Source organism: Purpureocillium lilacinum (assembly GCF_023168085.1).
Source record: "Purpureocillium lilacinum CBS 284.36 DNA, scaffold_1, whole genome shotgun sequence".
In the NCBI taxonomy this organism is placed as follows: Eukaryota; Fungi; Ascomycota; class Sordariomycetes; order Hypocreales; family Ophiocordycipitaceae; genus Purpureocillium; species Purpureocillium lilacinum.
In genome coordinates this window covers 1,622,036-1,648,351 of record NW_027072111.1, presented here as the reverse complement: position 1 = coordinate 1,648,351, position 26,316 = coordinate 1,622,036, and the positions used below count along the sequence as shown (strand labels likewise).

General features: G+C 53.2%; 6 protein-coding genes across 6 annotated transcripts; 2 read left to right on the top strand and 4 right to left on the bottom strand.

Moving 5' to 3' along the window:
• Nucleotides 1-1,267: 1,267 nt before the first annotated feature.
• PLICBS_000215 (fungal specific transcription factor) lies at nucleotides 1,268-3,921 on the bottom strand (the record flags this gene model as incomplete). Its single annotated transcript, XM_018318807.2, has 5 exons — nucleotides 1,268-1,714; nucleotides 1,776-2,682; nucleotides 2,742-3,587; nucleotides 3,641-3,677; nucleotides 3,759-3,921. 5 exons carry the CDS (start codon nucleotides 3,919-3,921, stop codon nucleotides 1,268-1,270), a joined length of 2,400 nt encoding a protein of 799 aa, XP_018184332.2.
• Nucleotides 3,922-5,884: 1,963 nt separating this feature from the next.
• PLICBS_000214 (uncharacterized protein) lies at nucleotides 5,885-7,202 on the top strand (the record flags this gene model as incomplete). The annotated part of the gene is made up of 2 exons (XM_018318809.2): nucleotides 5,885-5,888; nucleotides 5,941-7,202. The coding sequence occupies 2 exons, from the start codon at nucleotides 5,885-5,887 to the stop codon at nucleotides 7,200-7,202; spliced, it is 1,266 nt and encodes a 421-aa protein (XP_018184334.2).
• Nucleotides 7,203-7,451: 249 nt separating this feature from the next.
• PLICBS_000213 (uncharacterized protein) lies at nucleotides 7,452-9,047 on the bottom strand (the record flags this gene model as incomplete). Its single annotated transcript, XM_018318810.1, has 1 exon — nucleotides 7,452-9,047. One exon carries the CDS (start codon nucleotides 9,045-9,047, stop codon nucleotides 7,452-7,454), a length of 1,596 nt encoding a protein of 531 aa, XP_018184335.1.
• Nucleotides 9,048-12,354: 3,307 nt separating this feature from the next.
• PLICBS_000212 (uncharacterized protein) lies at nucleotides 12,355-14,218 on the bottom strand (the record flags this gene model as incomplete). The annotated part of the gene is made up of 4 exons (XM_018318812.2): nucleotides 12,355-13,191; nucleotides 13,267-13,403; nucleotides 13,473-13,726; nucleotides 13,806-14,218. 4 exons carry the CDS (start codon nucleotides 14,216-14,218, stop codon nucleotides 12,355-12,357), a joined length of 1,641 nt encoding a protein of 546 aa, XP_018184337.2.
• A 2,993-nt stretch (nucleotides 14,219-17,211) lies between these two features.
• On the top strand, nucleotides 17,212-18,351 carry PLICBS_000211 (uncharacterized protein; the record flags this gene model as incomplete). Its single annotated transcript, XM_018328679.2, has 1 exon — nucleotides 17,212-18,351. One exon carries the CDS (start codon nucleotides 17,212-17,214, stop codon nucleotides 18,349-18,351), a length of 1,140 nt encoding a protein of 379 aa, XP_018172747.2.
• A 3,910-nt stretch (nucleotides 18,352-22,261) lies between these two features.
• Nucleotides 22,262-23,968, bottom strand: PLICBS_000210 (uncharacterized protein; the record flags this gene model as incomplete). Its single annotated transcript, XM_018328678.2, has 5 exons — nucleotides 22,262-22,897; nucleotides 22,955-23,389; nucleotides 23,450-23,621; nucleotides 23,673-23,739; nucleotides 23,797-23,968. 5 exons carry the CDS (start codon nucleotides 23,966-23,968, stop codon nucleotides 22,262-22,264), a joined length of 1,482 nt encoding a protein of 493 aa, XP_018172746.2.
• Nucleotides 23,969-26,316: the final 2,348 nt, after the last annotated feature.

The following is a 26,316-nucleotide window of genomic DNA, read 5'->3' as shown; positions in this document are numbered from 1 at the left end:
CTTTTGCTTTGTCGCGACCAACAGAGCCGTTGGACAAGTGCATGGGTGGGGTTCTAGGCACCATGGACCTAATGCATCCCGGCTTTGGCCAACGGCTGCGCTCTACCGCGCCTGTATCATTCCGTCTGCTTCTTTTTGGAGTGGCCGGCCAGTTGAGGCTGGGCTACCTGTTGACGCCCTTGCGTGGCGTCTCTGTTCATACCGAAACGCTGATAGGAGAGGGCAGGCGGATGGCCGTGCCTAGGCTCCGCTGGGCGTGAATCAGTTCTTGGCCTTACGCCCGAATAGTCCTGACAGGTTGAATAGCAGGGGCATTTAGTGCGGTGGATGAGAAAGAAGGGGCGCTGTTGCCTGAGGTAGCTCTCATTTGAAGGGGATTGTTGCTCCATATCGATCCCCCTGGGTCCAGGCAATGCACCGACGCCTCCAATTGCGACCCAGTTTTCCATGACGCACGGAGTAGCTCGAGACGACAAAACATATAGCCACTGTTAGTGGTCAAGGCTCGTGGTTGGTAATAGCGGCCACTGGCCAGACTTAGGTCTAATATGGTACTGTACAGTACTGTAATGTACTGTATGTAGCCTTAGAGTATTGGGCTTACGCGATCCCTTCACCTGCGCGGGCTGTTCAGCGAAGGGGTTGAGGTGCGGGAGATGTGCCTGCCAACCGCGAATCGGAGACTTAGTACGATGTAGTTGCACAGCAGCTCCCCCATTCATCCACTTGGGCGCGCCAGTTTTGCGCGCCAACAATGGCTCGACCCCTGTGGCGCAACGACCATCCTGCATGCACCAGCACGAAGTTGCTTGGCATGTGAACCATCACTTACACCGATGGCGCCGGTGTGGCGTTGGACGCCATGAACTTGTCAGGACAAGACGCGCGCATTGGATGCCAGTGAAAGCACGGCTAAGAAGTCCTCCTGGCGAAAGCCAGTTGTGAGCAGGGACAAAGGGGATGGATGCCCTGCACGTGAGTGTTGCCGAGCCCGAAGTCAGCATTCGCCGCTGCCTTGAGCCATGACTGGTGAGTCGTCATCTGCGAGCTTTCCTGGAAGCAGTCCTCTGCATCTTCCCATCTTCGGACAATTGTGCAGATTTACGTCCAAGAGTCTCACCGTCTGGTCATGCACAGCGACCTCGTTGGGCCCTTTGGTACTTCTCCAAACGGCGCTTGCGTTTATTTATTCATGTTACGTTTACATCATCTGAGCCCAATACCTCGCTAGAATTTTGTCATGGTAAGGGTTCTCTGCAGGCGGTGGCTATGAGCCGAAGAAAAGCGCATCGAATGTGTCCAACACCCCTCCACCATTGAACGCATCATCCCAATACGGGTCGAAGCCGATGTCTTTGGATCCGTCAACGGCGCTTTCTAAACCGCTGAGGGGCGTCACCACGGGCATTGCGAGCTGTTGTGCCGGTTGCGAAGGATTTGGCGGGGCTGCTGGAGTGAGGGAGGGTTGCTCGGTGCTGAGACTCAGCGGCGTGTTGTCAACGTGTGTTCGGCGTGACAAGGGGGATTGCATTGACGAAAGTCCCGTGGGGGCGATTTCCTCCTGCCGTTTTGACGTGGCGCTGACAATCTTGATGGTTGCACGCGCCATTTGATCGAAAACGTCGAGGTACGCGCTGGCTTGCGGGCACTTCCCTTCCATATCGGCGAACACCGATTTCGCGGCCAGAACTGTAAAGTCGACTTCGTCCAAGGTCTGGAATGGCGCCAATTGTCAGCTTGAGCAATTTTCTTTGAACGGAACATGGCTGACTTACCACTCTCCCTCGCAGCGTTTCAGAGGAATGAATGGCCTCCAGATATGACATTCCTGCCACAAACAGTTGATGCGTAGATATGTAGGTGTATCGGATGAGCCCTTGGAGATGCAGCTGCCGGTACAGGCGAATCACCTTCTGGCCTGCCTCGGCCACTTTGAGGTGTGACTGGTCGGTATCCTCGTCACGATCCGCTTTCCTCCCGTTCTGCTTTCGGTACAGGGCCTTCTTCAGAGCAGGGTTGCTTCCCCTCTTCCCATGAAGGAGTATGACCGCTTGCCAGTACCCCAACTCTAGAAACAGGGTAGAGTAGGCGACTCCAGTCTCTTCCGAGGTGGGGGTCGAGGCTCTCCATAAATGAAGTCGTTTCTCCATGTCCACGAGCCAAGACCCGAAAGAGTCAAAATGAGCTATGAAGGGGCATGGCGTATTTGTTTGCGCCGAGTAGTTGCGTCTCTTCTTTGCCGCTCTGGCGACTTTCCCCTGGTTGAACTGCAACACCTGTACGATCTCGGATTGGAGCAGGTGCAGGCGGAAGTGATGATGTGAAGCATGTTTGTAGCTCGGGCCATTCGCATGCGGGGGTTCAATGAACCCAGACTCGGTGATGTAATCGTCATCCAGCAATGACGGCAGCTCAGTTGTGATGGCGTGCTCGTTGATGCCAAAAGGCCGGCCCACGCATGTGCTCACGAGGCGGTCAAAAGTGTAGGTGCACCACCATAGGCGGCGACGCAGATCACGGGTCCACTGCGATCGACCGTGCTCTGAGTTCGTTCCCTTGCTCGTGGTTTCGCGCGGGGCAGTCTTGTCAGAGTCGAGGGCGTCGGCGTCATCGGCGTCATCGCTGTCTTCCTGATGAAGACCCAGGTCTATCGCTAGACAGACGGCCACACCTGTTATGTACCTGTTCGATCCAGTCAACAACTGTGCAATCTTGGCAACATGAATGCTGGGCTAGCTCACCTGAGTCCTGGTGGAACTGGTCGGAGCAGTGCAAAGTTGGCGAGCATGAGGATGGCTTGTAGCACCTCTAGTCCACCGTTCGTGCCAGTTAGACAAGCCTCCAGGTGGACGATGGCCTTCAGGTAGTAGTCCTCAGGTGTGCTGTTCGTTCCAGAAGTCTCAAGCAAAGACAGCTTTGACTCCATTTCGTCATGCTTCCCTGGCTGAGAGTCCGCAACCGTATCGGTAACATCGCAGCCCATGGCAAACACCATATTGACGATGTACAGCTCTCTGGAAGTCGTATTCGCCTCGTCGCCATCGTAGACGTTGTGAAGCATGCCCATGAGATCACCTCGGTGGAGAATAGGGATGTGGGGGTTGACATGCTCAAAGTAAAGATTGGCCAGGCGCATCGCTACCGTCTTTGGTGGGAGGGTATTCCGTACGGTTGGTGAATGGCCCAGGCTCTTCGTCATGCCGCCCCTCATTTCAGGGCCCCTGCGTCGGGCAGGCCACGTTGTATTTGCCTCGGCATTCTTTGACGGAGGCTGTTGTAGGGCGGTGAACACTAGTGACGAGAAAGACACACCGGATACCGATGCGAGCCATCCTGACTTTGGGAGACTGAACTCGCTGAGCTCTGAGCCCATGCGAGAGTCGTCTCGAGAGACCAGGCTCACATCTGACGCATCCGAAGGGCTTTCATCGGCGTGCCTTGACTTCTTTGTACTTGACTTCGTTTGATCTTTTCCTTGGGACGCGGAACATAAGAGGTCGAGATTCTCGGATGAGGGGAAGGAAATGTCATGTGAAATGAGGATGTTCTCAAGCTGCTCCACACGACTCTCTAGATAAAACACGTAGCTAGGCGTGGAGGTCAGTGGCATGCCTCAAACACGGCGGAGAGGTTTGCGTACCTGCGGGGGATGGCGCGCTTCGTTATGGGGTCATCGCCTACGCAAGCTACGCCAGCCTTTGCGCAGCTTGCACAGCTTGGCAAACGCTGGTCACACCGGTTCTTGCGCATCCGGCAACGCGTGCACGCGCTGACATTGCGGAAGCTGGCACATTGGCCCGCTTTGCTTCGTCCGGTCGTGCTGTCGTGGTCAAAGTCGCTGTCGTCCTGACTCGGCGACGCTTGGCGACGACGTTTGGCCGATGGTCTGACGCCCGGCGAAGGCGAATCGCGTGTCGGCATTGTGCAGTGCCGTATGAGTGCGGAAAGGATGTCGAGAGATATGTGTGATGAGACTTGGAACCGTGCAAGGCTTGGAGGTGATGGGGTTGTTGCACCAGGGCAACGTCGCTGGCGATTGACTCAGTGTCGACACCAGTGGCGTTGGCACAGCGGGCGGTACCGCTAACGCGTCGGTTCTGCTGCAAAAGCGATGTGGCCGGCTGCGGGGATGACAAAAGGTTCACCGTAGACAGCAAATGCTGAGAAGCCGTAGAATGACCCCTCTGTCGACGTTGTCTGAGCATTCAAAGGATGGAAGGTGTTGGGGGATTGACGCCAAACTATCGATGAGGGGAACTTCGCTAACAAGCGAGGCGGAAGCGGCCGGGCTCTCCCGCCGATGACGGAGCCAAATTTAGGAGTCCACCGGCCCTCACCGGGGTCCATGACCCACCACCGCCGTCCCAACCAAGGCTAGTCCAGGACGGGATGCGAGGCACAACGCGGCAGGGCAGTTGGACTGGCCAAGATGTGATTCAGCGAGGCAGATCGAGGCCGTAAAACTTCAGGTCTTGCCCGATAAAGAGTCCTTGCATGGACCTAAGTATCTCTGGAGTTCTCGAGTGTCTGCCGACCCGCCCACACATGCAGTGACCTGATAGCCAGAGCTCGGTCATCGGATGCCTGTGGTACGTGTTCCCCACGTTTGATGATCCGGCGGCGCAGAGGTGGCAAAGGATTCGATCCACGCATGACTTGCTTATCGTGAGGCACAGCAAACGCAAAAGACAGGTGCTTTGCCCCGCAACCACACGTTTCCAAACCGGCGTGCGCGTCCCAATCAGCAGACATGGCTCGATACAATCGAGTAATTGCGGAGCTCATTGACTCGATAGAATCGAGTAACGGTGGGGTAAGAAACGCGGGGTACTGTGGAGTCGGGACTTACACTACCGGGCACTTCACGATCGGCCAAGTGTGATTGAGAGGGCTTCCGCCCAGTCTTCGCGCTGCCGATGCAACAACTCCGCAATCTCACGACTATTTCATCCGTGTTCCTAGCCGCATTGCCGGCCGGCCTATCATGGCAATGACTAGCTGTTGTTGTTCGCGGTGACATGGCCCAAAGCAAGACGGACCGGCTCAATGCTAGCAAACGCCGACACGTCAAGGGGGAGATTGATTGTGTTGGCACGAAAAGAGACGGACAAAACCCGTCAACCCGTAGCGAATTCGTACCAAGCCAGAAGGCACCACAGATCTACAGCGATAGCCCAACGACAATATTCTGACTTCATATGCCCAATACCCCGCTCAGTGTCGCTTTAAAAGGCCAGCGAAGCCGTTTCTCGCACCCGTCTGTTGTAGTAGGCCCAAACCACTTGTCGCCATTCTATGGCAGGTGCTCACTCCGGTCTCGTTACACCATTCTCATATCTTGAATTCTACGTATCAGATACGGCCATATCTGTATCTGCTATCAATCAGTTCTATCAGCGTTGTTGCCCTGTCTCAGCTGTGCCTGAACTCCCGTCACCATGCGCCGTATACCCTGGACCAGGCCTCGACTAGAGATGCTTGCTGTCCAAACACAGCCCGGACTGTCCGCTGCGCAGCTGATGGTGTGTTAGCATTTCTCGCTCTGTCAGAGCTTCGCTAACATGTGGACCTGCTGTAGCTTGTGAATCATGACCTAACACCAGTGGAAAAGGAACGTCGACAATGGGGCTCATGGAATTTCGTCGGATTCTGGATTGCTGATTCCTTCAACATCAACACTTGGATGATAGCGTCTTCCATGATTTCTGGTGGTCTGTCGTGGTGGCAAGCCTGGCTTTGCGTTTGGATCGGATATGCTACGGCTGCTGCCTTTGTCGTCCTCATCGGGCGTATTGGAGCTGTCTACCATATCGGCTTTCCCGTCACCAACCGAGCATCCTTCGGTATATGGGGAAGTCTGTGGCCGGTCTTCAATCGAGCTGCTATGGGTATGCTCCTTGGTCACGTATCATGTTCCCGGGCACAGGCTGACGTGCATAGCGTGCATTTGGTACGGCGTGCAGGCTTACATTGGCGGCCATTGCGTCTACATCATGATAAGAGCAATCTGGAAATCCTGGGATCGTGAAAAGATGCCGGGTCCGTTTGATCCCGAGGCAAGTAGCGTGCCCGAGTATGTTTCCTTTTTCCTCTTCTGGCTTGGCTCTCTGCCTGCGATATGGTTTCCGGTCCACAAGATTCGGCACCTTTTCACCGTCAAGGCCTTCTTTGTGCCTCCGGCTGCCATTGGATTTATGGTATGGTGTATTGTCCGTGCCGGTGGCGTTGGTCAGATCATCAAGCAGCCAAACACCATACACGGCAGTGACCTGGCTTGGGAATTCGTCAAGGGAATCATGTCGTCAATTGGCAATTTTGCTACTCTCATCGTCAATGATTGCGACTTTGCTCGGTTCGCACGCCGGCCGAAAGATGCGCTCTGGTCTCAGCTCATCGCCATTCCAACATGTTTTGCAGTCACATCTTTTATCGGGATCATTGTTTCGTCGTCTTCCACCGCCATTTTCGGGCACGCCATTTGGGATCCACTAGACATTTTGGCCAAGTTCATCGACGATGGGTCTTCTGCAGAGCGCTTTGGTGTCTTCGTCATTGCACTTGCGTTCTCCCTGGCTCAACTGGCTGCCAATATTGCTGCGAATTCTGTATCAGCAGGAAGCGATCTTACCGCCCTTCTACCGCGATTTGTCAACATACGACGCGGAGGGTATATATGTGCGGCCATCGGTCTTGCGATGTGTCCTTATAACCTCCTTACCAGCTCGAGCAACTTTACAACCTATCTTTCAGCCTACAGTGTTTTCCTGAGCTCTATAGCTGGCGTGATGGCCACAGACTATTACATCGTTCGAAAGGGCTATCTAGATGTCAGAGGCCTCTACGACGCTCGCAGCTCGGGGCCATACTACTACACCATGGGCATCAATTGGCGCGCTTACGCTGCCTACATTTCCGGAATACTTGTGACCATTGTCGGCTTTGCCGGGGCTGTTGGTCAATCTGTCCCGATCGGCGCCGTGTACCTCTACAACGTCAACTTCTTCTGCGGATTCATTATTGCCTCCATCATGTACTGGGCGCTTTGCACGATTTGGCCGATACCAGCAGTGAGCACCTGTTGGATGGAGGTTGGGGACGTTCTCGATGATATAGACGTTGCGTATGATGCCAAACTTGGCGACAATTGCAATGATGCCACGAGCACGAGGGAGGGTAAGTTAGGAGATCGGGCAGATGTCTAGGGCCTTCAGCAATGAGCTTTGAAGAAGAGAGGGATCAAGCCCTGCACTGAAGTGACTTCAGCTCGGGGATGATGGCACAGTGATCATGAGATGACAGAAGTTGGACGAGTGATGACAACGATAGTGAGAAACAGAGCCTTCAATGTCATGCAATTTTCAGACTATATAACGAACTCCTGTAGCGGAGTAAATTTACATGTATGGTACCTTGAAATCCCCCGAAGTCTATTCTGAGCCTCCATACCTGCCTTAGCAGTCTCGCATGCATTTATAGCTGTCAGAAGATGCCTTGTCTCCCCAGCCTTGGTACTTGGCAACCAACGGATATCGGCAGATCTTCCGCGTGAATTGCACCGCCGAGGTGGGGAGAGTCTTTGCCTCAATCTTCTCGGGCGCTCGCCCCTTCTCGACCCAAGACACAAGGTCGTTGAAAGGAGACGGTACGGCTCCTGGGGTAGGACCATAGCCGCAGTGATCGACGCCGGGAGCCAAGAACAGTCGGAAGAAGTCAAGCGTGGCCTTGGAACCGCCCAAGACACGCTTCACTTCCTCGTAGTAGCGCACGCTACCTTGAGGGAAGATGAGCTGGTCAGCCAAGCCGTGCCACATGATCAGCTTGCCACCCGATTTCTTGAACCGCGAGAGATCAGGGTTCGCAGAGCCAATGATCTCGTCGAATGTCTCCCTGGACTCCCGGAAAAGCTGCACCAGGGCATCGGTGTCAACCGAAGCTGTGTCGAACTTGGGATCCCGCTTGACGAAGAATCGAGTCCAGCCATCAGCCACAAAGACTGGCTTGCCAAATCGCGTTCCGTTCGCCTCTCCAGTTTCGGCGAGATTCCAGAGGCTTGCACCAATCTCGAGACCATACCAAAGGCTCTTACCGTGACGGTCTCGGGGCCCATCCCAGATTTTGCTGACGATGGAGGCGAGCTTCTCGTTGATCACCACTTCCTCCTTCGCGCTAGGGCATTGGAGCTTCTTACCGACCACTGTGAAAGGGTCAAACTTGCAATGCGATGGCTGAGTGATAACATTGTCCTTGACTTTGTCGAGACCATCGCATGCTGCAATGCCGGCCTGGACAATAGCCTCATATTCACATTGAGTCGGGAAGTAGTTCTCTGCCTTCATAACGACCTGGGGCCAGAGCTCCGCAATGACGTACTCGGTCCAGTAAATCGCAGGCGAGCCGGCCAGAACGCCGTCAAAGTCCTTAGGGTACTTTTGGGCAGCGACCATGCCCTGTCGACCGCCGGTCGAGCAGCCGTTCCAGTACGAGTACTTTGCCGCATGTGAGTAAAAGGAGGCCGTTACTGCCTTTCCAACAATAGCCATGTCGTGGATGGATCTTGAAGCGAAGTTGGTCAAGAGATCCATGTTGACGCTACCGTCTGCGTTCAAAGCCCAGAGTTCCGGGGAGTAAGGCGATCCGATGAGACCGCCATCGGTTGTGGACGCTGCGTAGCCCTGTGAAGCTGGCTCTGCAAGGCTGACGAGGCCGGTTCCGGCTGCCCAGGCGCCGCCCCCTACGGCAACGAATCGCTTGTTCCATTGGTGTACCGGGAGCCAAGTCTGCACAGACACGGTATCGTTGGCGCCGGTGTGACGTAGAGTGACGTTGACTTCGCACACATTAATGTTGTCGATGGTATGGTCGAGGATCGGGCTCGATTGCGGTTCGGTATGGTTGAGCCTCAAAGCCGAAGAGATGGAGAGGACCTTTGCACCCGGAACTCGCGGGGCCGGTATCTTCGAGCACTTCGCGGCCGTGTGGTCTAAAGCCTCTGCCCAACACCGGTGGAATAACTGGCCGAGGACCAGCACATAGAGCAGCAGTGCCATGATGACGAATGTGTTTATTTGTTCCGCGTCGAAAGCGGCAACAACATGATGAAACCAGCTGTGAAAGGCTGAATAGCTTTGCTTTATATCACCACTCTGTCATCTCTCGGACTCGTGCAACTGTCCGCGGTCAAGCAGGTGTGCAGTACGCTCATCAAGCCGCTTGGCAGTGCTGTTGTCGGTGACGTTTGCTCATAGGCCAGATTCCAAATAGCATGGTGCCGTTACGTAGTCAAGCCACAATTGTCCTGTGTTCAGGGATTTGGGCATTGGCACGGCCATACTGCACCGGTCGTTTCTTTGCGCAACAGCCCAGACACGCGTCTGATGTCAGCATCCTGCCCAGAGTCAGGCAACCGTCGAGTGAAGCCCTGCAGGTGGCTGCATGGCTAGCGTGACAACAGGGATGATCAAGAACACAGGCTCAGCCGCACAACCGACAACCGGGCCAATTCACCTGATGTCAGACTCAATTTGTTAATTTGTGATCGCCGACCATGAGAATCTCCAACAGGTCGGTGTTTGACCTCCTTCCTACGTCGAAGTACTTACGGGAAGGCCTCATGGGGGGCCTACGAAAGTAAGTCGGAGCTCCAATGTAGCTACGTCATGTTCCGGGTTCGACACGGAGGTCACTACCAAAAAATCTGGGACAGATTGCCGGCATCAATGGCTACTGATGTAGATGCGAATGCGCGACATAGACATGAAGTTTTGCCATGAGCCCGCATGATCGGCGAGAATCAGAAGCAAAAGGTAATATGGCAGGGGCCTCTAGTGAAGATCTATGTGACGGCATGGAGTAGGTGCTACCAAGATATGTTCGTGCGACGTGTGCGACCCTCTCCAGTCTGGCGCCGGCATTTGGTACGGATGCTCTAACCTCTCGGGCGCTGAATTGTTTAGTGTGCAGGGCTTCAAGTCGACAGCACTTCTCCAGTACCCATGCAAACGAGAAGCAAAGCATACAAAAAATCCGTGGGATATGATGTTGCCCCGTTCTTACTGCATGCTTCACAGCCGGCGCAACCACCGTAGTGTTTACAATAAATGGATATATCATGGACTTTAAGCTTATTGTATCTGGGATCCAGGTGCTTGTGGCCGTGACCGAGCAGCAGCGGTGAGCCGCAACCCCCGAAAAGCCAGCGCTGGGCATTGCGGGTGAGCCTATGGGGCGATCAACATGTCAATTTAATGGGAACAAAGGGGATGCTATGACATAGTACCATACAAGTACGGCTGTGGCCGTAGCACGCAAAACACCACATGGAGGGGCTTAGGAGAGTGGAAGGGAATTGGGTTCCACTGATGTGGAATCAGTGCATCAGCGACGGACACTGGCCGGTGCTAGGGGCACCTGTGGCTAAGCGCCAACTGGGACTACGACACTGCTAGAGAGCTTTAGTGACAAATCTTCAGTGGAACGTCGTGGTCCCCAAATCCCCATGGAGGCGCAGTGCATCCCCGCGGATCGACCCATCAAAGACCACAAGATTGCGAGGCGAGGGGGACTCGAGATGTCAGACGAGCATCATAAGGTCTTGGTCCTTCGTAAGGCTGATTCAATTGAAGGTGAAGCGCCAATGTTCAAGGCTGAGTGATCCAGCACCCGCGCCACCAAACCGGATCGCGTGCCGGCACGCCAGCCCTTGCATTCATGTCGGGCCGCACGAGTTCGGCAAGTGCAACGTACTGTTTTTCCCTGCCTGTTACCCAACCAATCCTTCAACATGTTCTCATGCGTTGCCCTGATCTCTGATCCAGCGCATGGCCTCTGTTCGCATACAGTGACCCACCGTTTGTCGGTACATGCCAAACCTTGGCTTTAGTCCTATTCCTGTTTCGCTGCTGACCATAGATATGCAATTAAACCCAAGTTGTTTTCTCTAAATTGCATTGGAACCTCGAGACAACTTGGGAACTGGGCTATAGTGATAGCTTAGGAGTGACGGGCTGGCGCTGAATGAGCGCCTCCGTTCGCACAACTGATCGGAGTCTTGGCCAAGTCATGCACCTCAATCATCGCGGGTCAGGCCAGCCAGGGCTTAGATTGTCCATCAATATAAATGATGTGGGCGGCATTGTGTATTTATTCCTGTCCGTTCGGAGAGCACGGCTTCCACCAGTCATTCGCAACTAGAATCCAATTCACTGTTTTAGCCGCCTGAAATCGCAGCAGCGTGTCGCAAGCTTCCCGAGCTCACAACATGGACCCGAGAAACCATGCCAAACCTGCTTTACGGCAACGTTTGACAGCGCCCGACGACGGAGCCCCACGATGCTCACCGCAACCAACGCCCGCTCGACCACCGCCTGTTCTCTGTCTTGGGATGGCCCGCACAGGCACCGCGTCGCTTGCCGAGGCCCTGCGAATTCTAGGCGTTGGGCGCGTGCATCACGGACTCGAGATTTACCAGAAGGAGTTCAATTACCAATGGCGCATCATCAATCGTGCCGCCGATGCCACCTTCCCGGTACTGCCAACGTACACAGGGAAGCCTTTCACAAGAGAGCAGTGGGACGAAGTTTTTGGAGATTACGACGCCGTCACCGATGTCGCTTCATTCTACGCCATGTCATTGATTCACGCATACCCCGACGCCCGCGTCATTCTTGTCGAGCGAGATATCGAGTGATGGCACGAAAGCATTAGCCAGGTAATGAAGGCGTGGGAGGATCCCTGGCAGCGGCGCATGGTACGGCTGCTTGGCCCAATTGCAGGGAGCGACACCGGGAAGGCCAGTCTCAAGTTCCTAATGGGATGGACTGGGTCCAAGCGGGCTGAAGATATGCGCAAGAATGCCCGCGCGGCCTACATCCGGCATTACAGAGACGTACGCGCTGCAGTTCCGCCTGCGCAACTGCTGAACTTCCAGTTCAGCGACGGATGGGAGCCACTCTGCAAGTTCTTGGGAAAAGACGTACCAGATGTGCCCTTTCCGCATGTGAATGACGCGGCGGCGTATGCCGAGTTTCTGCAGACAACAAAAATCGACTTCCTCAAACGACTGGTAGCGAATCTCAGCCCGCTTGTGCTGCTGCTGACGTTCCTGCGTTTCGTGTCGCAAGGAGCGGCCTGGGGCATCTCTAAGTGTATAGGGTACCTAGTACATCTCGTGGCTCCAGAGAGAAAACGATGACAATTTCCTACTTAGTGGAGGAAGGAGAGTGTTAGAACATAGCGATAGTCTCTTTGGAAGAGGGGCGGGTCAAGTCAGCACATGCAGAGCCTTGGAGCCATATCACATAACTGAGTTCCTCGAGTCATTGGGAGCATTCGCAACCGGTGCGCTGTAAATTATGGCTACTCCTGACCAGCAGTGAGGAGCGTCTCCATAGTCGCCTGCGGAGGAGCCAGAACGTACTCGCAATCCAGGTAAGGCGTGGTGTCGCCGTCTTCCTCAAACTCATATGCCGCGAATCCATTGCCCAGAAAGCCAAATCTGTTGATCGAATGGTATTCAATGTCAAAGTCCTCCAAGTTCGGCGTTTCAACAACCTGGAAGAACGCTAGACGAGATCCGGGCCACATGACAATGAGGCCGTCTGCTCGACCCTGCTTGAACCAACTCGTACAAGGGTCCGCCCAACATGTCCGAGCAAGGTATGCCCTACAGTGTTCCATAAACTGCTCCACTACCTTGTCTTTCGGAACAATACGGCGAATATGTTGAGTGTACATCTTGCGGATTACCTGGATGAAGTATTTGCTCATGTGTGTGTGAATCGGCAGGATTGACCCCTGTGCGACGGGTGTGAATGGCCCCGTGAACATGAAATAATTTGGCATCCTCGGCGCCGCAATTCCGATGTATGATTCAGGGACCTCCTGCCATCTGTCTGCAAGATTGGTTCCGTCAAGTCCGATAATTGGGAATTGTGGGCGAAAGGATGTGTCGAAACCGGTGGCACAGATAATCACGTCAACCTCATACTCGTTTCCCTGCTGGTCTTTGAAGCCTGCTGGTGTTATGGAGTGAATGGTTTCGGTGAAACAGGTCGTCTTATCTCCAATAAGAGATTCTAGATACCCGTTGCCCGGTGTCGGCCGTCGGCAACCCACATTGAAGTTCTTCGGGATGATCTTGTCTACTAGTCGCTTGTCGCCGCCTAGCTTGCTGTGCATTTCTCGATAGGAAAACTACCGAGTCAGCAGCCGGGCACTGTTGACATAGAACGGTAATCGATGAATGTACCATAGAAGGGGATAACTTACTTCATTTGCCTCCTGGGACTCCATGGTATTTCGTAAAGTCGATTTGTATCGCTGGTTGAGCTCTCCCTCTATTTGCTTTCGATACTTCAGATACATAGCCGGATTTTGACGCCACTCGGTCTTTCTGTCTTCGGAATCTATACATGTAGTCAGTCACGACGCCCCGATGGCTTGAGTTGATCCAGGCCTGGAGCCTCTCAACTTACATGCAAAATTCGCACCGTGTTTGCCGGCAAACTTCTGAGCGAATCCTGCCGTGATCCAGGTCGGGCTGCGAACCCAAGTGTATAGCTTCGATACATCTTCATACACTGATGCAACAGTCTGCACGCCAGAGCTTCCTGAACCGATCACGGCAACCCTTTTGCCCTTCAAGTCAAACCCTTCTTCGTACTGTGCTGTGTGAAAAAGACGACCCGAAAAGGAGTGGAGGCCGGGTATGTCCGGCCACTTCCAGGCGCTAAGGGAAGTCAGTGACTGCCTTAAGTAAAAGAAGGGAATCTTGACATAATTGTTTTGTCATGCTTGATCTTACGTACTTGAGAAAGCCACCACCATTGAGGAAGATATCGCATCGTTCTTCCCAGTGCCTTCTGCCATCAGTTGTCGCCAGTCCCACCACCCACCGAGAATCAGCATCATCCCATGTTGCCCTGACGACTTTGGTGTTGAGCTGAATGTACTTGTCAAGCCCTTCATCCACTACGATCCCTTTCATGTATCGCCAAATCTCCGGCGCTTCGCTGTAGAACTTCGTCCAGTCCGGGTTTGGGCACCAGGGAAACTGGTAGCTCGCGCTGGGCCCGTCGCAGGCACATCCGGGATACCGGTTTTCGTACCATGTTCCGCCAACATCAGAGTTCTTCTCAAAACATTTGATATCGATATGAAGTCCCTTGAGGGCCTTGGGGGCTTGATGTAAGAAGTCGATTCCCGCCGCACCTGCGCCCATGATGATGACTCTGAACGGATCTCCATCTCTACCAGCCCATCCGTCGCCGACCAAGGTTTGGCCACATTTATATCCCGTTGGTAAGTTCTCGTGCCATTCAGGCAGGTCGACTGGACTCTTCAGGGACGAAGGGTGGGGACCTGCGTGGTTGCTTCCAATTCCGACAGCGGTCAGTTTGCCGTTGCATCCTGAAAGGTCACCCATGCTGTGAGAATTGGGATAGTCGGGGACTTGAGGGAATAAGCCCAAAAAGCGCCAAATCTGGACTTAGTATGCGTGGATGGTCAACTTGCCGTCACAGGAAAGTGCAGCAAGGATAATGAAATATCAACGGGTGGCGGCTGGTCTGCGAATACGGCTAGGAGTGGGGAGTAAATGATATAAAATGTCTCCCAAACATGTAACCCAAGCTTCACGTCACAGCAATGTAACGATTGAAGGACACATGCACTGTGCTCGGCGAGCACTGACCATCGAACACAGAGCGGTGACGAATGAGTGCATTTCATGTCCGAAGCTTGCATCATTGGATCGGAGAGTGACTCTCCGGTTCCACAACTCCAAAGGCATGCATGAGACGCTGGTGGGCGTGGGTGGTTCCATGTCCGGTCGGTAAAAACGGCCAATCTTTAGCTCTCGGTGGCCATCCAGGGCAGACCGATTGATTTGTACCACCCGGGGATTTTTCACCCGTTGACATCCGGACAAGCTTCCCGTGCAGTGTACCTAGTACGAAGTATAACCGCGCCATTTCCACCATCCTCAGCGGAATTGCGTCGCACAAGCTACGGACAGCCTATGTGGGGTAGTCTTTAAGGTCACAGTCGCCACGCACCTCTGGATAACCTCGGCCTCTTCGATTCAACTAGGTTTTCCACTCAACTCGTGTCAATGGAACGGAAACCAGCTGCTTTTATCACCGGAGGCGCGAGTGGACTGGGGAGAGCTGTGGCAACTCATCTCTCTCGTGAGGGTGTTAATGTCTTTATAGCGGATCGCGATGGCATGGGTGCAGATACAACGGCAAGAGAGTGCGGCGGTATATATGCTGTCGTGGACGTCACTGTGTGGGAGTCACAAGTGGCCGCATTCCAGCGAGCAGTTGACCTATTCGGCCGCATCGACTACGTTTTCCCATTCGCAGGGATTGGAGAGAATGATTGGTCTCCTTCCAAAGACGACTCGGGCGAACCGCAGGATTTCAAGAAACCAAACCTTAGTGTTGTGGACATCAACCTCACCGGTGTCTTATATACCGTCTCGATCGCCGTGCAACATTTTCGCCGTCAGCAGCTAGACTGCAACGGATTTCGCGGCAAAGGTGAGCGTGTTCAACGAGATTCCTTGGCATAAGTCCGATACTGAACAAGAGGTTTTGCCTTTGCCCCGATAGTCATTATTGCTGGATCCTTTTGTGGCATTTACTGCTGTCCGAGCCTTCCCATTTACACCGCCTCCAAACACGCGATCACGGGTCTGGTCAGATCTTGGGGCAAACACTTAAGCAAGGAAGGTATCACGATTAACTCCGTCAACCCGAACGTGACAAGAACAAATTTTACTACCAGCCACTTCTACGACACCCTGAGTGAAGAAGATCTGTTGACTCCCATAGAAGGAGTAGTGGAGGCTTGTATTCGGCTACTTGGTAAAAATGGGGAGAGTGGGATTTGTTTCGAAATCGGCCCCAACTATCATAACGGCCAGGGGCTATATCAGCCTCAATTTCCACGTATTTTGGATGAGAAACAACAAAGGGTGTATGACAAGCTGGAGGCGCGCGGCACAGTGCGTTGACCGACGCAATGGCGCCTGAATGTCACTGAGGCTTGCTCAAGGGAGGAGAACTGAAAGAGCTGAAGCAAACACAATCAGTTATTTCCTTTAGAATATCACGCAAAATTTAAGAACTTTTGTCCGAAATGCTTTCTCGTCCTGTCTCTCTTTATGCAAGTTATGACCCAGACTCCACCACGGTCCTGCAGGCCCTGCAACATCTTCAGACACAAGCCGAAGTTAGTTGCACGCTCGTATGTATCGGCTTTCTTGATCGCGACAGATTAGCTATGCAGTCATATGTACTTGGCTCACTCAATAAATGCCCTGTCACGGTCACGCATGTCAAAACTTTGGCGTCCTGACTCCTGAGTGGGCATGCGCGGGAGGGCCGCCCCCACTGTCGTTGCGTGTTGAGTGGGGGCTGCGAACTGTCTGGGGGCACCGGGACGGACTTGACCCTCCCGAGTCCCGAACCTGGTAAGGACCCGCGGACTCGGAGGGTCATGGGCCGTGGTGCGGATCCGGGCAACATGGCCCATGCCATGTTAACGCCGAATGCCCATCACTTAAAAAGAGGTGGACAGGTGTGCAACCATAATCTTTCGCTTGGCATAGGAAGATTGACCATCTAAATAACATCCCGTATTCTTCTACCTCTTTTGAGTTGACAGTCTTGTACATCTCGACATTACCCGACTCGACCGCATTCCAGAAAGCGAATCTGGCGACATACAATGACCACACAGCATCGCACCGCATGTGACCCCCTGCCTGCTGCATGCGATGTTCTAGTCGTTGGTAGTGGCAACGCTGGATTCGTCGCAGCAATATCGGCCGTCCAGTCAGGCGCGGAGCATGTGCTGCTCATCGACAAATGCCCCGACGAGTGGGTAGGGGGCAACACGTATTTTACTGCTGGTGCATACCGCACGACACACAGCGGATTGCCTGATCTTCTACCAATGGTGAACAACGTTGATCATGAGACAGCACAAAAAATTGAGCTCAGCCCTTACACTGAAGCAGACTTCCATGCCGACCTGGAAAAAGTTTGTGATGGCCGCTCAGATGCCGAGCTCGCCAGCATTTTGGTCTGGCAATCAAATGATACGATCAAGTGGCTGTCTCGCCAAGGCATCCGCTTTCAGCTCTCATTCAATCGTCAGGCTTATGAAGTTGAAGGCAAGATCAAATTCTGGGGCGGCCGATCCCTCATGACTGAAGACGGGGGGAAAGGCTTAGTCGCGGACTTGCGCAAGGCAGCACTGGCCCACGGCGTGCGAACGTCCTGGAACACGGCCCTGGTTGACCTTCAACCGCCTCGCCGAATGGGCGACGAGATTATTGCAATGGTCAACAATGCTGGCAAAGAAACTGCAATCCGAGCTCAGGCCATTATCTTGGCTGCCGGTGGATTTGAGTCCAACCCACGAATGAGAGGTCAATTCCTTGGTCCAGACTGGACAAGGGCAATGGTTCGGGGCACTCCGTACAACACAGGCGATTGCCTCGAGATTGCCATGTCTAGACTTGATGCGCAGCCATACGGCGATTGGTCTGGGTGCCATGCTGTCGCGTGGGACGCCAATGTCAACCCAAGCATGGGCGACCGCGTGGCCTCCAACGAGCATACCAAGTCCGGCTATCCACTCGGGCTCATGCTCAATACTGACGGAAGGCGGTTTGTGGATGAGGGTGCCGACTTGCGCAACTATACATATGCCGAATATGGCCGAGCAGTTCTTGGGCAACCTGATCACGTTGCGTTCCAGGTTTGGGACTCACGAGTGGCGTCCATGCTTCGTTCCGAGGAATACCGCGAGGAAAGAGTTGAGCGTATCACGGCCAATTCCATTGAGGAGCTCTCTGAAAAGTGCTTGGCACGTGGACTACGGAACAGGGCAAACTTTGTCCAGACAATTCGGGACTACAATGAGGCGGTGTACGCCAACAGACAAGAGACCTCTTCGTGCCCCCGGAAGTTCAACCCTGCTATAAGGGATGGGTTATCGACCTTGTCGTCATCGAAGAGTGTCGACCCTCCGAAGACGAATTGGGCCCTTCCACTGGACAAAGGTCCCTTCCTCGCAGTGAAGGTTACCTGCGGGATCACGTTCACTTTTGGCGGACTCAAACTGTCGGCAGATACGTCACAAATCATCAACTCGATCAATGGCAAGCCTATACCTGGATTCTACTGCTGTGGAGAAATGCTTGGTGGTCTTTTCTATCACAATTATCCTGGGGGCAGTGGTTTGACCTCGGGCGCGGTGTTCGGTCGCCGCGCCGGCCAAGCCGCTGCACGAAGAGTGTTGGCTATTCGGCAGGGTCGATCCTATCCAGGAAAGCTGTGATGTCGGGTAGAGGAATAGAGTGCTGGAGACGCGATTTTGCGCATCCTGTCCCGCATATGGGGCTTGCTTACCCGCCTTGTCATTTCATTAGATCCAGAGTAGTCATAGACAACTTTTCATGTGTAAATTGCGCTATCCCCGTCCGTTTCGCTGCCTTACACATATGTAGCCTGCGATTGCTAGAAGAAAGCTAGTCAAGTCTAAAGCTAAATAACTGCAACGCCGTGGATTGTGATTTATCACTGCTAAGATGTACAGCCCAGCGGAAGGCAACGGCGATATCACGTACTAGACTCGTACTGCTAGAGCCCGACGGTGATTGACTTGATCTCAAGAAACTCATGGAGTGCCTCCATGCCACCCTCGCGGCCCATCCCGCTTTCCATGATGCCACCAAATGGCATTTCAGCAGCACTCACGAGTCCAACGCGAGCCCCTACCATACCAACATTCAGAGCCTCTGCCACCCTCCACAGTCGGGAAATAGACTCGGTATAAAAGTAGGCGGCCAGTCCCAGGTTGGATTGATTGGCGATCTTGATGGCTTCCTCCTCTGTATTGAACGGTATCATGAAAGCGATTGGCCCAAATGTCTCTTCCTCTGTAAAAGTCATGAGATGAGAGTTTGTCGCCGCCTTCACTATCGCAGGTCGCAAGAAGTTGGGTCCCAGCTCTCTAGCGACTAAATCTTTGGTAAGAAGAATTCCTCCTTTCGAGACCGCATCCTCAAGATGGCTTATTGCCTTTGACATGCCCTTACTCGAATACAGTGGTCCAAAGTTGACGGCTTGATCCCAAACGGAACCGTAAACAAAAGTGCTGTTCACTGTTTTCTTCAGTAGCTCACCGAACTTGTCAAAAACAGCCGCGTGAACCAGTATACGATTGGCGCAGACACAGGTTTGGCCGGACGACCGAAATTTGGATGTCACGAGCCCTGGAGCGAGTGAGCATCGTGAAGCACTTGAAATGAGGGCTGATGGTGGCAACACTTACCTTTAGCAGCCTCCTCAAGGTCTGCATCGTCAAACACGATAAACGGCGCGTTTCCGCCAAGCTCCATGCTTATTCTCTTCATCGATCTGGCACATGCGACATTCAGAGACTTACCGACGGCCGTCGATCCAGTAAAGCTGAGGTGCTTAACAAGTGTATTGGAGCACACCTCCTCGCCGACGGCCGCGGTGTTTTCGGTGCTACAGGGTATGACGTTCAGTACTCCGGGAGGGCCTCCAGCTCTCTCGAAGAGTTTTGCCAGAGCAAGTGCACAAAGAGGCGTCTCTGGTGCCGGTTTGCAAACTACTGAGTTGCCAGCCGCGATGGCCGCGCCAGCCTTGCGTGTAATCATTGCCAGAGGAGAGTTCCATGGTGTGATAGCTGCCACCACTCCCTGGGGTTGCCTGATTGTGAAGACCCGATTCTCTCTTCGTGCAGCGGGAATGGTATCACCAAACGTTCGTTCAATAGCGCCCTCAAACCAGTCAAGAAAGTCAGTAGCGTATTGCACTGACACCAGCGACTCAGTATATGGTTTGCCTAGTTCAAGCGTGCAGAGTGCCGCAAGGTCTTCCCGGTTTGCTCTCAGCAAGTCGGCCCATCGGCGCATCAGCCATCGTCGATCACGGTGTTGCATGTGCCGATACGAGTCAAAAGCTTTTCGCGCTTCATCTATTGCGATTCTCACGTCCTCACGCTCAAGATTTGCCACCTGGCATATCTCTTGGTCGTCTTCTGGGTCTGCGACAGCAGGAAATCGAGTGAGCGGTCGCGTTCGCGAGTTTCGAGCTAGCTTTTCTCACCGAAAACCGAGAAAGTTCGACCAGAAGAAGCGGGTACCCATCGCCCGCCCACGTAGGCGAGGTTACAAACTAAAGAGGGGTCGCGGAACTGATACGCGTGGTGTCAGCTAGCTAGTCTGAATGGGCGATACAACGCAGCGGTAATCGTTTGCACCGCGTTTGCGCCTCAACACGTGCCTCGTACGGTATAACCTTCCGCAGAATGCCAGGCATGCCGGGCAGCTCGTACAGTCAAACAACACGGTCGTAGCAGCGATCCTATCTCAAACGCAAGAGGCGCAATAACGGCCAGGTCCTATAGCACAAAGTTGTGATTAAATCGGCATACTAGCTACGCCTTCGACATGGTCAAGCTGCTAATAATGCCCTCTTCGTCCAATGTCCGGAGCCAAAGACCCCGCGATACGGCTTCACTCGGGCTATGAGTATCCGAGACCCCGGCAATAATGTGGAGTGCCGAGGCACCACACCCACGCAAGGGTTCCCCGCAACTTGGCACCCGTGGGGGGCGGGGGCGGGTCCGGGTTCGTCCATTTCTTCGTGCATCCTCATCACAAGGAGTCTCGCCTTATTACAATACAAGCAACTAGATTCGATCCATCCCAAACACGCAAGTTGCAATTTCTCATTCTCCTGCACCATGTCTGCTACCAACGCAATTACCACTACCATTGAGGCGGCTCAGGCTCCGCAGCTCCATTCTGTCGCTGCTTCCGCCGCCAGCAGTGTCCCAGCTGCCGAAGTGGGGGACGGCGCAGGAGCGGCTTCCCAACATGGCGCGCCTGTCAGAACCCAAACATTTCCGAAGCCCCCCGTCTTCCAGAATAAGCTTGACGAGCGCGAATATCTCAAGGGACGCCTTGCTCTGGCATTCCGACTCTTCGGTCACAACGGATACGAGGAAGGGGTGGCAGGCCACATCACTCTCCGAGACCCTGTGCTACCTGGCCATTTCTGGGTGAATCCATTCGGGGTGCCGTTCACCCATATAAGGAAATCGGATCTCATCCTTGTCGACTCTGAGGGAAACGTCGTGGATGGCGGTGAGAACCGATTGCTCAATGTCGCTGCATACATGATCCACTCGGCAGTACACGAAGCCCGTCCCGACGTCCTCTGCGCTGCGCATTGCCATTCCCTGTACGGCCGAACCTTCAGCACATTGGGGCGAGAAATCGATATTATTACACAAGACTCGTGCGCATTTTACAAGGACCACTCCATTTACAACTCCTTCAAAGGAGTGGTCCTGGCCAAGGAGGAAGGCCACAATATCGCCAAAGCCCTGGGAAAGAATAAAGCAGTCATTCTCCAGAACCATGGACTGTTGACAGTCGGGCAGACAATCGAGGCCTGCATCTTCTGGTTCACAACTCTGGAAGGCTGTTGCAAGACCCAGCTGCTAGCCGATGCCGCTGCTGCTGGTCGTGGTGGGGGCAGGCCCATTGAGATTGATGCTGAAGATGCCGCATTTACTTTTAAGACTATTGGATCGCCATTAGCTGGGTGGTTTGCAGGCACACCGGCATTCACTGTCTTGGAGAGACAATGCGGCGCAGATGTATTCCACTGAAACGTGCCCTAGAGTACGCGAAGCCGGCCTCCAACTCCTTGGTGGTTTCAATGGCCGGTCTGGCTCTCTTCAAGGATCGCGACAGGGCACTGTAACTGCCGAACTAGCTGCAGCTACCTAATGCGATCTGCCATCATTTTAACTACTCCAAAGCCTTAATAGCGCATGCGGTACTTCCTGGTCATGCACTATCGCCCCGAGATGACACAAAGCTTTGAGGCCCGAAAGGCACACTGGGACTTGTTCTACGCGCGATACAGACGGGCAGGGTTTTCCCGCAAGCATGCTTTGCCGGTCCTGACACTCAAGGAAGCTGAAAACTGTAATCATACTCAGTCGGCGTGGCATAGGTCCTGCAGGCCAAATCAAGGCAGCGTTGGTTTCAGCATTTCCGTAGTCGCGACGGGGTGTTGCTTTCTTTATGAGGTTGTGCAGTCTTTGAACTCTCGATTCCTTGCATGTCAGTGTTGCCAATCCTCCGACAGATCCATCCCATCGCATGCTAAATCGGCTGTGGCAGACAAGCCACTTCGACGCATCAAACAATATACCTGAACAACGGGCTCTTGTCCCCCATCTGCAAAAGCTCCTCATTAGTGTACCTCTGTCTGACCTCAGACCCAGACCATTCTGCCTCCCGCTGTCGATTCAACTTCTCATAGGCTGTCTTCAAGACCATCGTTGCAATAATCGCTGCCGTGCACATCCCAAGTCCGAAGCCATACCCAAGCCAGTAGTGTGGTTTCTGCCTCTCCAGATAGAGGTTCGTACCGATAGCTCCTCCGAGGTTCCCTACTGAGATCAGTAGAGCCATACCGATCGCGCGCTTCCAAGATGGCGCTAGATTGTTGCCAATCCATGTGACCAAGGCCACCAATGGTGCGCTCGCGCCGAGGGGTGTGCAGAAGAGGAAGCCGTAAGTCACGCCTGGGAGACCTGGTTGAGGAAGTGCCAAGAGCGCAATGAACCCAACAGCAGCGAGGGCGAAGGGTCCTACGATAAACGGCCAACGAGTCGCATACTTGTCCGAGTAATACGCCAGCACGGGGATTCCTATAGCCGAGAACGCGTAGATGGGTATCGTCAAAAGCTGAGCGTTGGCCGCAGTGTAGCCAAGGTCGAGAATGACAGTGGGGACAGTATAGTTAAAACCGTAGAGGCAGATAGTGTGTGCCTATTCCAGCCGTTAGCCAAGGGTTCCCACAGCGGATGAACTGGGCGACGGTCTGACCAAGTATATTATGATAGCCACCCATATCTTCCAATCCGCAAATGCCGACTTAATTGTTGGCCAGTGGAACTTGTCATGTAGTTCGACTTCTCCAGATTCGGTTCCTGCATCGGCTCGCAGTCGATCGTAAAGGATCTTCTTCTCCCTGACTGACAAGAACTTTGCTGTTTCGGGGCTGTCCGGGAGAAGGAGGAACGGGATCGCACTGAAAGCCACCGTTGCCAATCCTTCGATGAGGAAGATCCAACGCCATCCCGCCAGGTTTCTAATCCCGTCCATGTTTCCGAGGGCGAAAGCGAGTAGACCAGAGAAGGCGCTGGCTAGCGACCCCGCACTGTAGAATATTGCCAGTCGCTTCTGCAACTCGAGACGTCGGTACCATGTCGTCAGAAGATAGGCACTAGCTGGGAAGAATCCCGCCTCCGCCACTCCAAGCTAGAGCGCGTACTTCTGTTAGCAAATGATGCTCTAAGAAAGATGGAGCAAAGAACGTACAGCTGCTCGAGCAACCGTCAGTCCCGCAAAACTTTGCACAAGGCCAAACAGTGTCATTATCGTGCCCCAGGTAAACATGAGGACCCCGATCCAGAGGGATGGTCTGAGCAGCTTAAGGACAAAGTTGCTGGGCACTTCTAGGAGAGCATATGGGATAAAAAAGAGAGTAAGGCTGCGTAACATTAGGACTCATTTTATATCGAAGCATGGCCTATTATCTTACGCAATATTGTATTGCGAGCCTGTGAGATGAAGCTCGGAGTTCATTCCCGCGACTTTTGCATTCCCGACTGTACATTCGTTAGCAATCAAGCCTAAGAACGACCAGAGACACGACTCGAACTCACTGTTGCTTCTGTCCATGTAGCACATGATGTATAGGAAAGTTAGGATGGGAATCACCCGCCAGTCAACCTTTCGTAGCACCTGGGCAACCTCATGTGGTGCAGGGGCGCCATCCCTGGAGCTGCTCTCTGGATCTGCATCTTCAACATGATCTGCCTTACTGTCCTTCTGCATGATGAGGGAGCGTTGGGGATGTCAGTCTATACTCTTTGCTTACTGTAGCGAACATCAGATTGAGGTATCCCAATGCTCGTGGTCCCACCAGAGCTCCGAGTGACAAGTCCATCCTTTCTTATAGTTGCATGGCAAGCTGAACTCCGGCTGTTCGGTGTTTAGGTAGGGAAGAGCATCCGTGCTCAATCATTGCAACGTGGATGACGACAGTCGAAACCATTGGATGACCGGTGTCCTTGCCGTGTGCGCCGTCACCTCCGACGTTAAGGCATGTTTCGGTATGCAGTTGGCTGGTACGACGCCCAACAGAGTATAGAGTGGAGAGCACATGAGTGGACCATTTAACGTGCCAACCCGTTTGAGATTCTGTCCTCCGCCACGGCAATTTTATTGGTATCGTTGGGAGGCCAACGTCACTCCTTCTCACGTTGGGCTGTTGGCACTAGCTGGCCACATACATGTAGTACAAAGTACAGGCCAGTCGTTCGTGTCCCCAAAGGCACGCCGCGCGTACTCTGGTTCCGAGTCGCGGAACACAGCAGGGTGGCCCTGTACGTCGTACAACTTGAGGTCCATATCCGTCGGCAGTCGAACCCCGCAGTAGAGGTCATCGGTTGGCCCCACCGGGCGAAGGGCAAAACACATGCTGCAGATTGCGGATGACGGGGGATTATGACTGGAGTTCCCACCTGAACCTCAACTCGAGCGCGAGCGGATTCCACCCCTCGCTGAAGGCAGGAACAAACGACTCCATTCAATGGACCACAACCTGACCCCCTCTCTCGGACGTGGCGTCTTTGAGCCCCTGCTCGTCTTTCGTAACCGGGTCGGCACGTACAATGGTATCTCCGCCCGACTCGCCGAGGCGGCCAAGGTCCATGGCGAACGCATGCGTATCTTGTCGCACAAAGAAGATCCGCTGTGACACGGTCCATCCGCGCTGCTCTGCATGCTCCAGTCAGAATCGAGAGTGCTTGTATCGGGCAGAACCACCCCGTAGACGGTAAGCTTTGATACCCACCTGTGTGCGTTGTAACTTGTCACCACATCCCGGTCGCCTTTCCCGATGCGCCATACAGGGAGATGCCGTCCGGGGAAGGGGGTCAGGTGTGCTCGCCTTGGTGTGTCAAGTCCCGTGATCTGACACTCCATTCCCTTAGTCCCCCCTGACTCTGTGGAAGATGCGGATTTTGCTCCGGTGGGGTCGCGCGAGCTGACTGAACAATGCATGGATGCCTGGGGCGAGCCGCCCCAAAAGGTCGCGCGACCGTCGCGCGACTAAGGATAATGCATCCGATAACTAACATCCGCATTTCAGCTACTAGGAAACGGTGCATCTACTAGCATGTCGTCTTCGATAGTCGCGCGCGGAGGAAAGGGGGGAGCATTTAAAGGCGAGGCGCCTCCCCTTTACGCCTAACCTCTTCCTTAGATCCTACTGCTATCTGCATTTATCTATAGCCTAAGTAGCTACGTCGATAATATCTACTAAACGCCTATGCCCTAAATAGATTGCGGATCGAGCTAGATATAATAGATATAAGAGCGGTAAATACGAGGAGCGCGATAGATAGACTAGCATTATAAATTACTTACCGTAGATACTTATAGAATAGGAACGGGTCCTTTATATCTATATAGTATAAGTAGCGCTCTCTTTCCTAAGCTTTCCTCCCTTTAATCGATCCTCTAGATAGAACTAGAATAGAAACGACCCCCGAGGCGACTTCGATAAGTATAAGAAACGCATCTTTTACGATAGGTCGAAAGCCCTTAACCTCTTCGAGTTAAAGGATTTCTAGAGGTTCTATAAGGATCAATCGATTAGCAGACTTAGTAACTATATTATTGCTACTTCCCTCTTAGCTCACGCGAAATAATTTAATGCTAGGTATAAATATCATATAGGGAGCGAGATTAAGGAGGCGACTATTATAGAGATTAATTACGTATATACGCCGGCCTTTATATCCTTTAACGCTAATAAGTCTATAGTAGCTTAAGCGTATTCTACCTTATAAAGCGGGAAGTAGCGTTTAGAATATAACTAAGCCTAAGTATAACTATAAACCGGTAGACTTAGACCGAAACCTAAAGGCTCTCTAGCTATATAAGGACTTTAGTTTTATCTATCCTAGAATTCTATTTTAGTTTCATTTTATTCTACTTAGTTTTTATTATAGCAGAGCCCGGAGGAATGCGCTTCTTAAGCCTAGGGTAAAGTATAAGGTACGTAATGATATATAGGCTAGAACTACTAGTACTGACTATTCTAGGATATTTAACTTATTCTACGTTAAACGCCTAAAGGAGATCTAGAGTTCTTCTTTAAAGTAGACTAATGATAT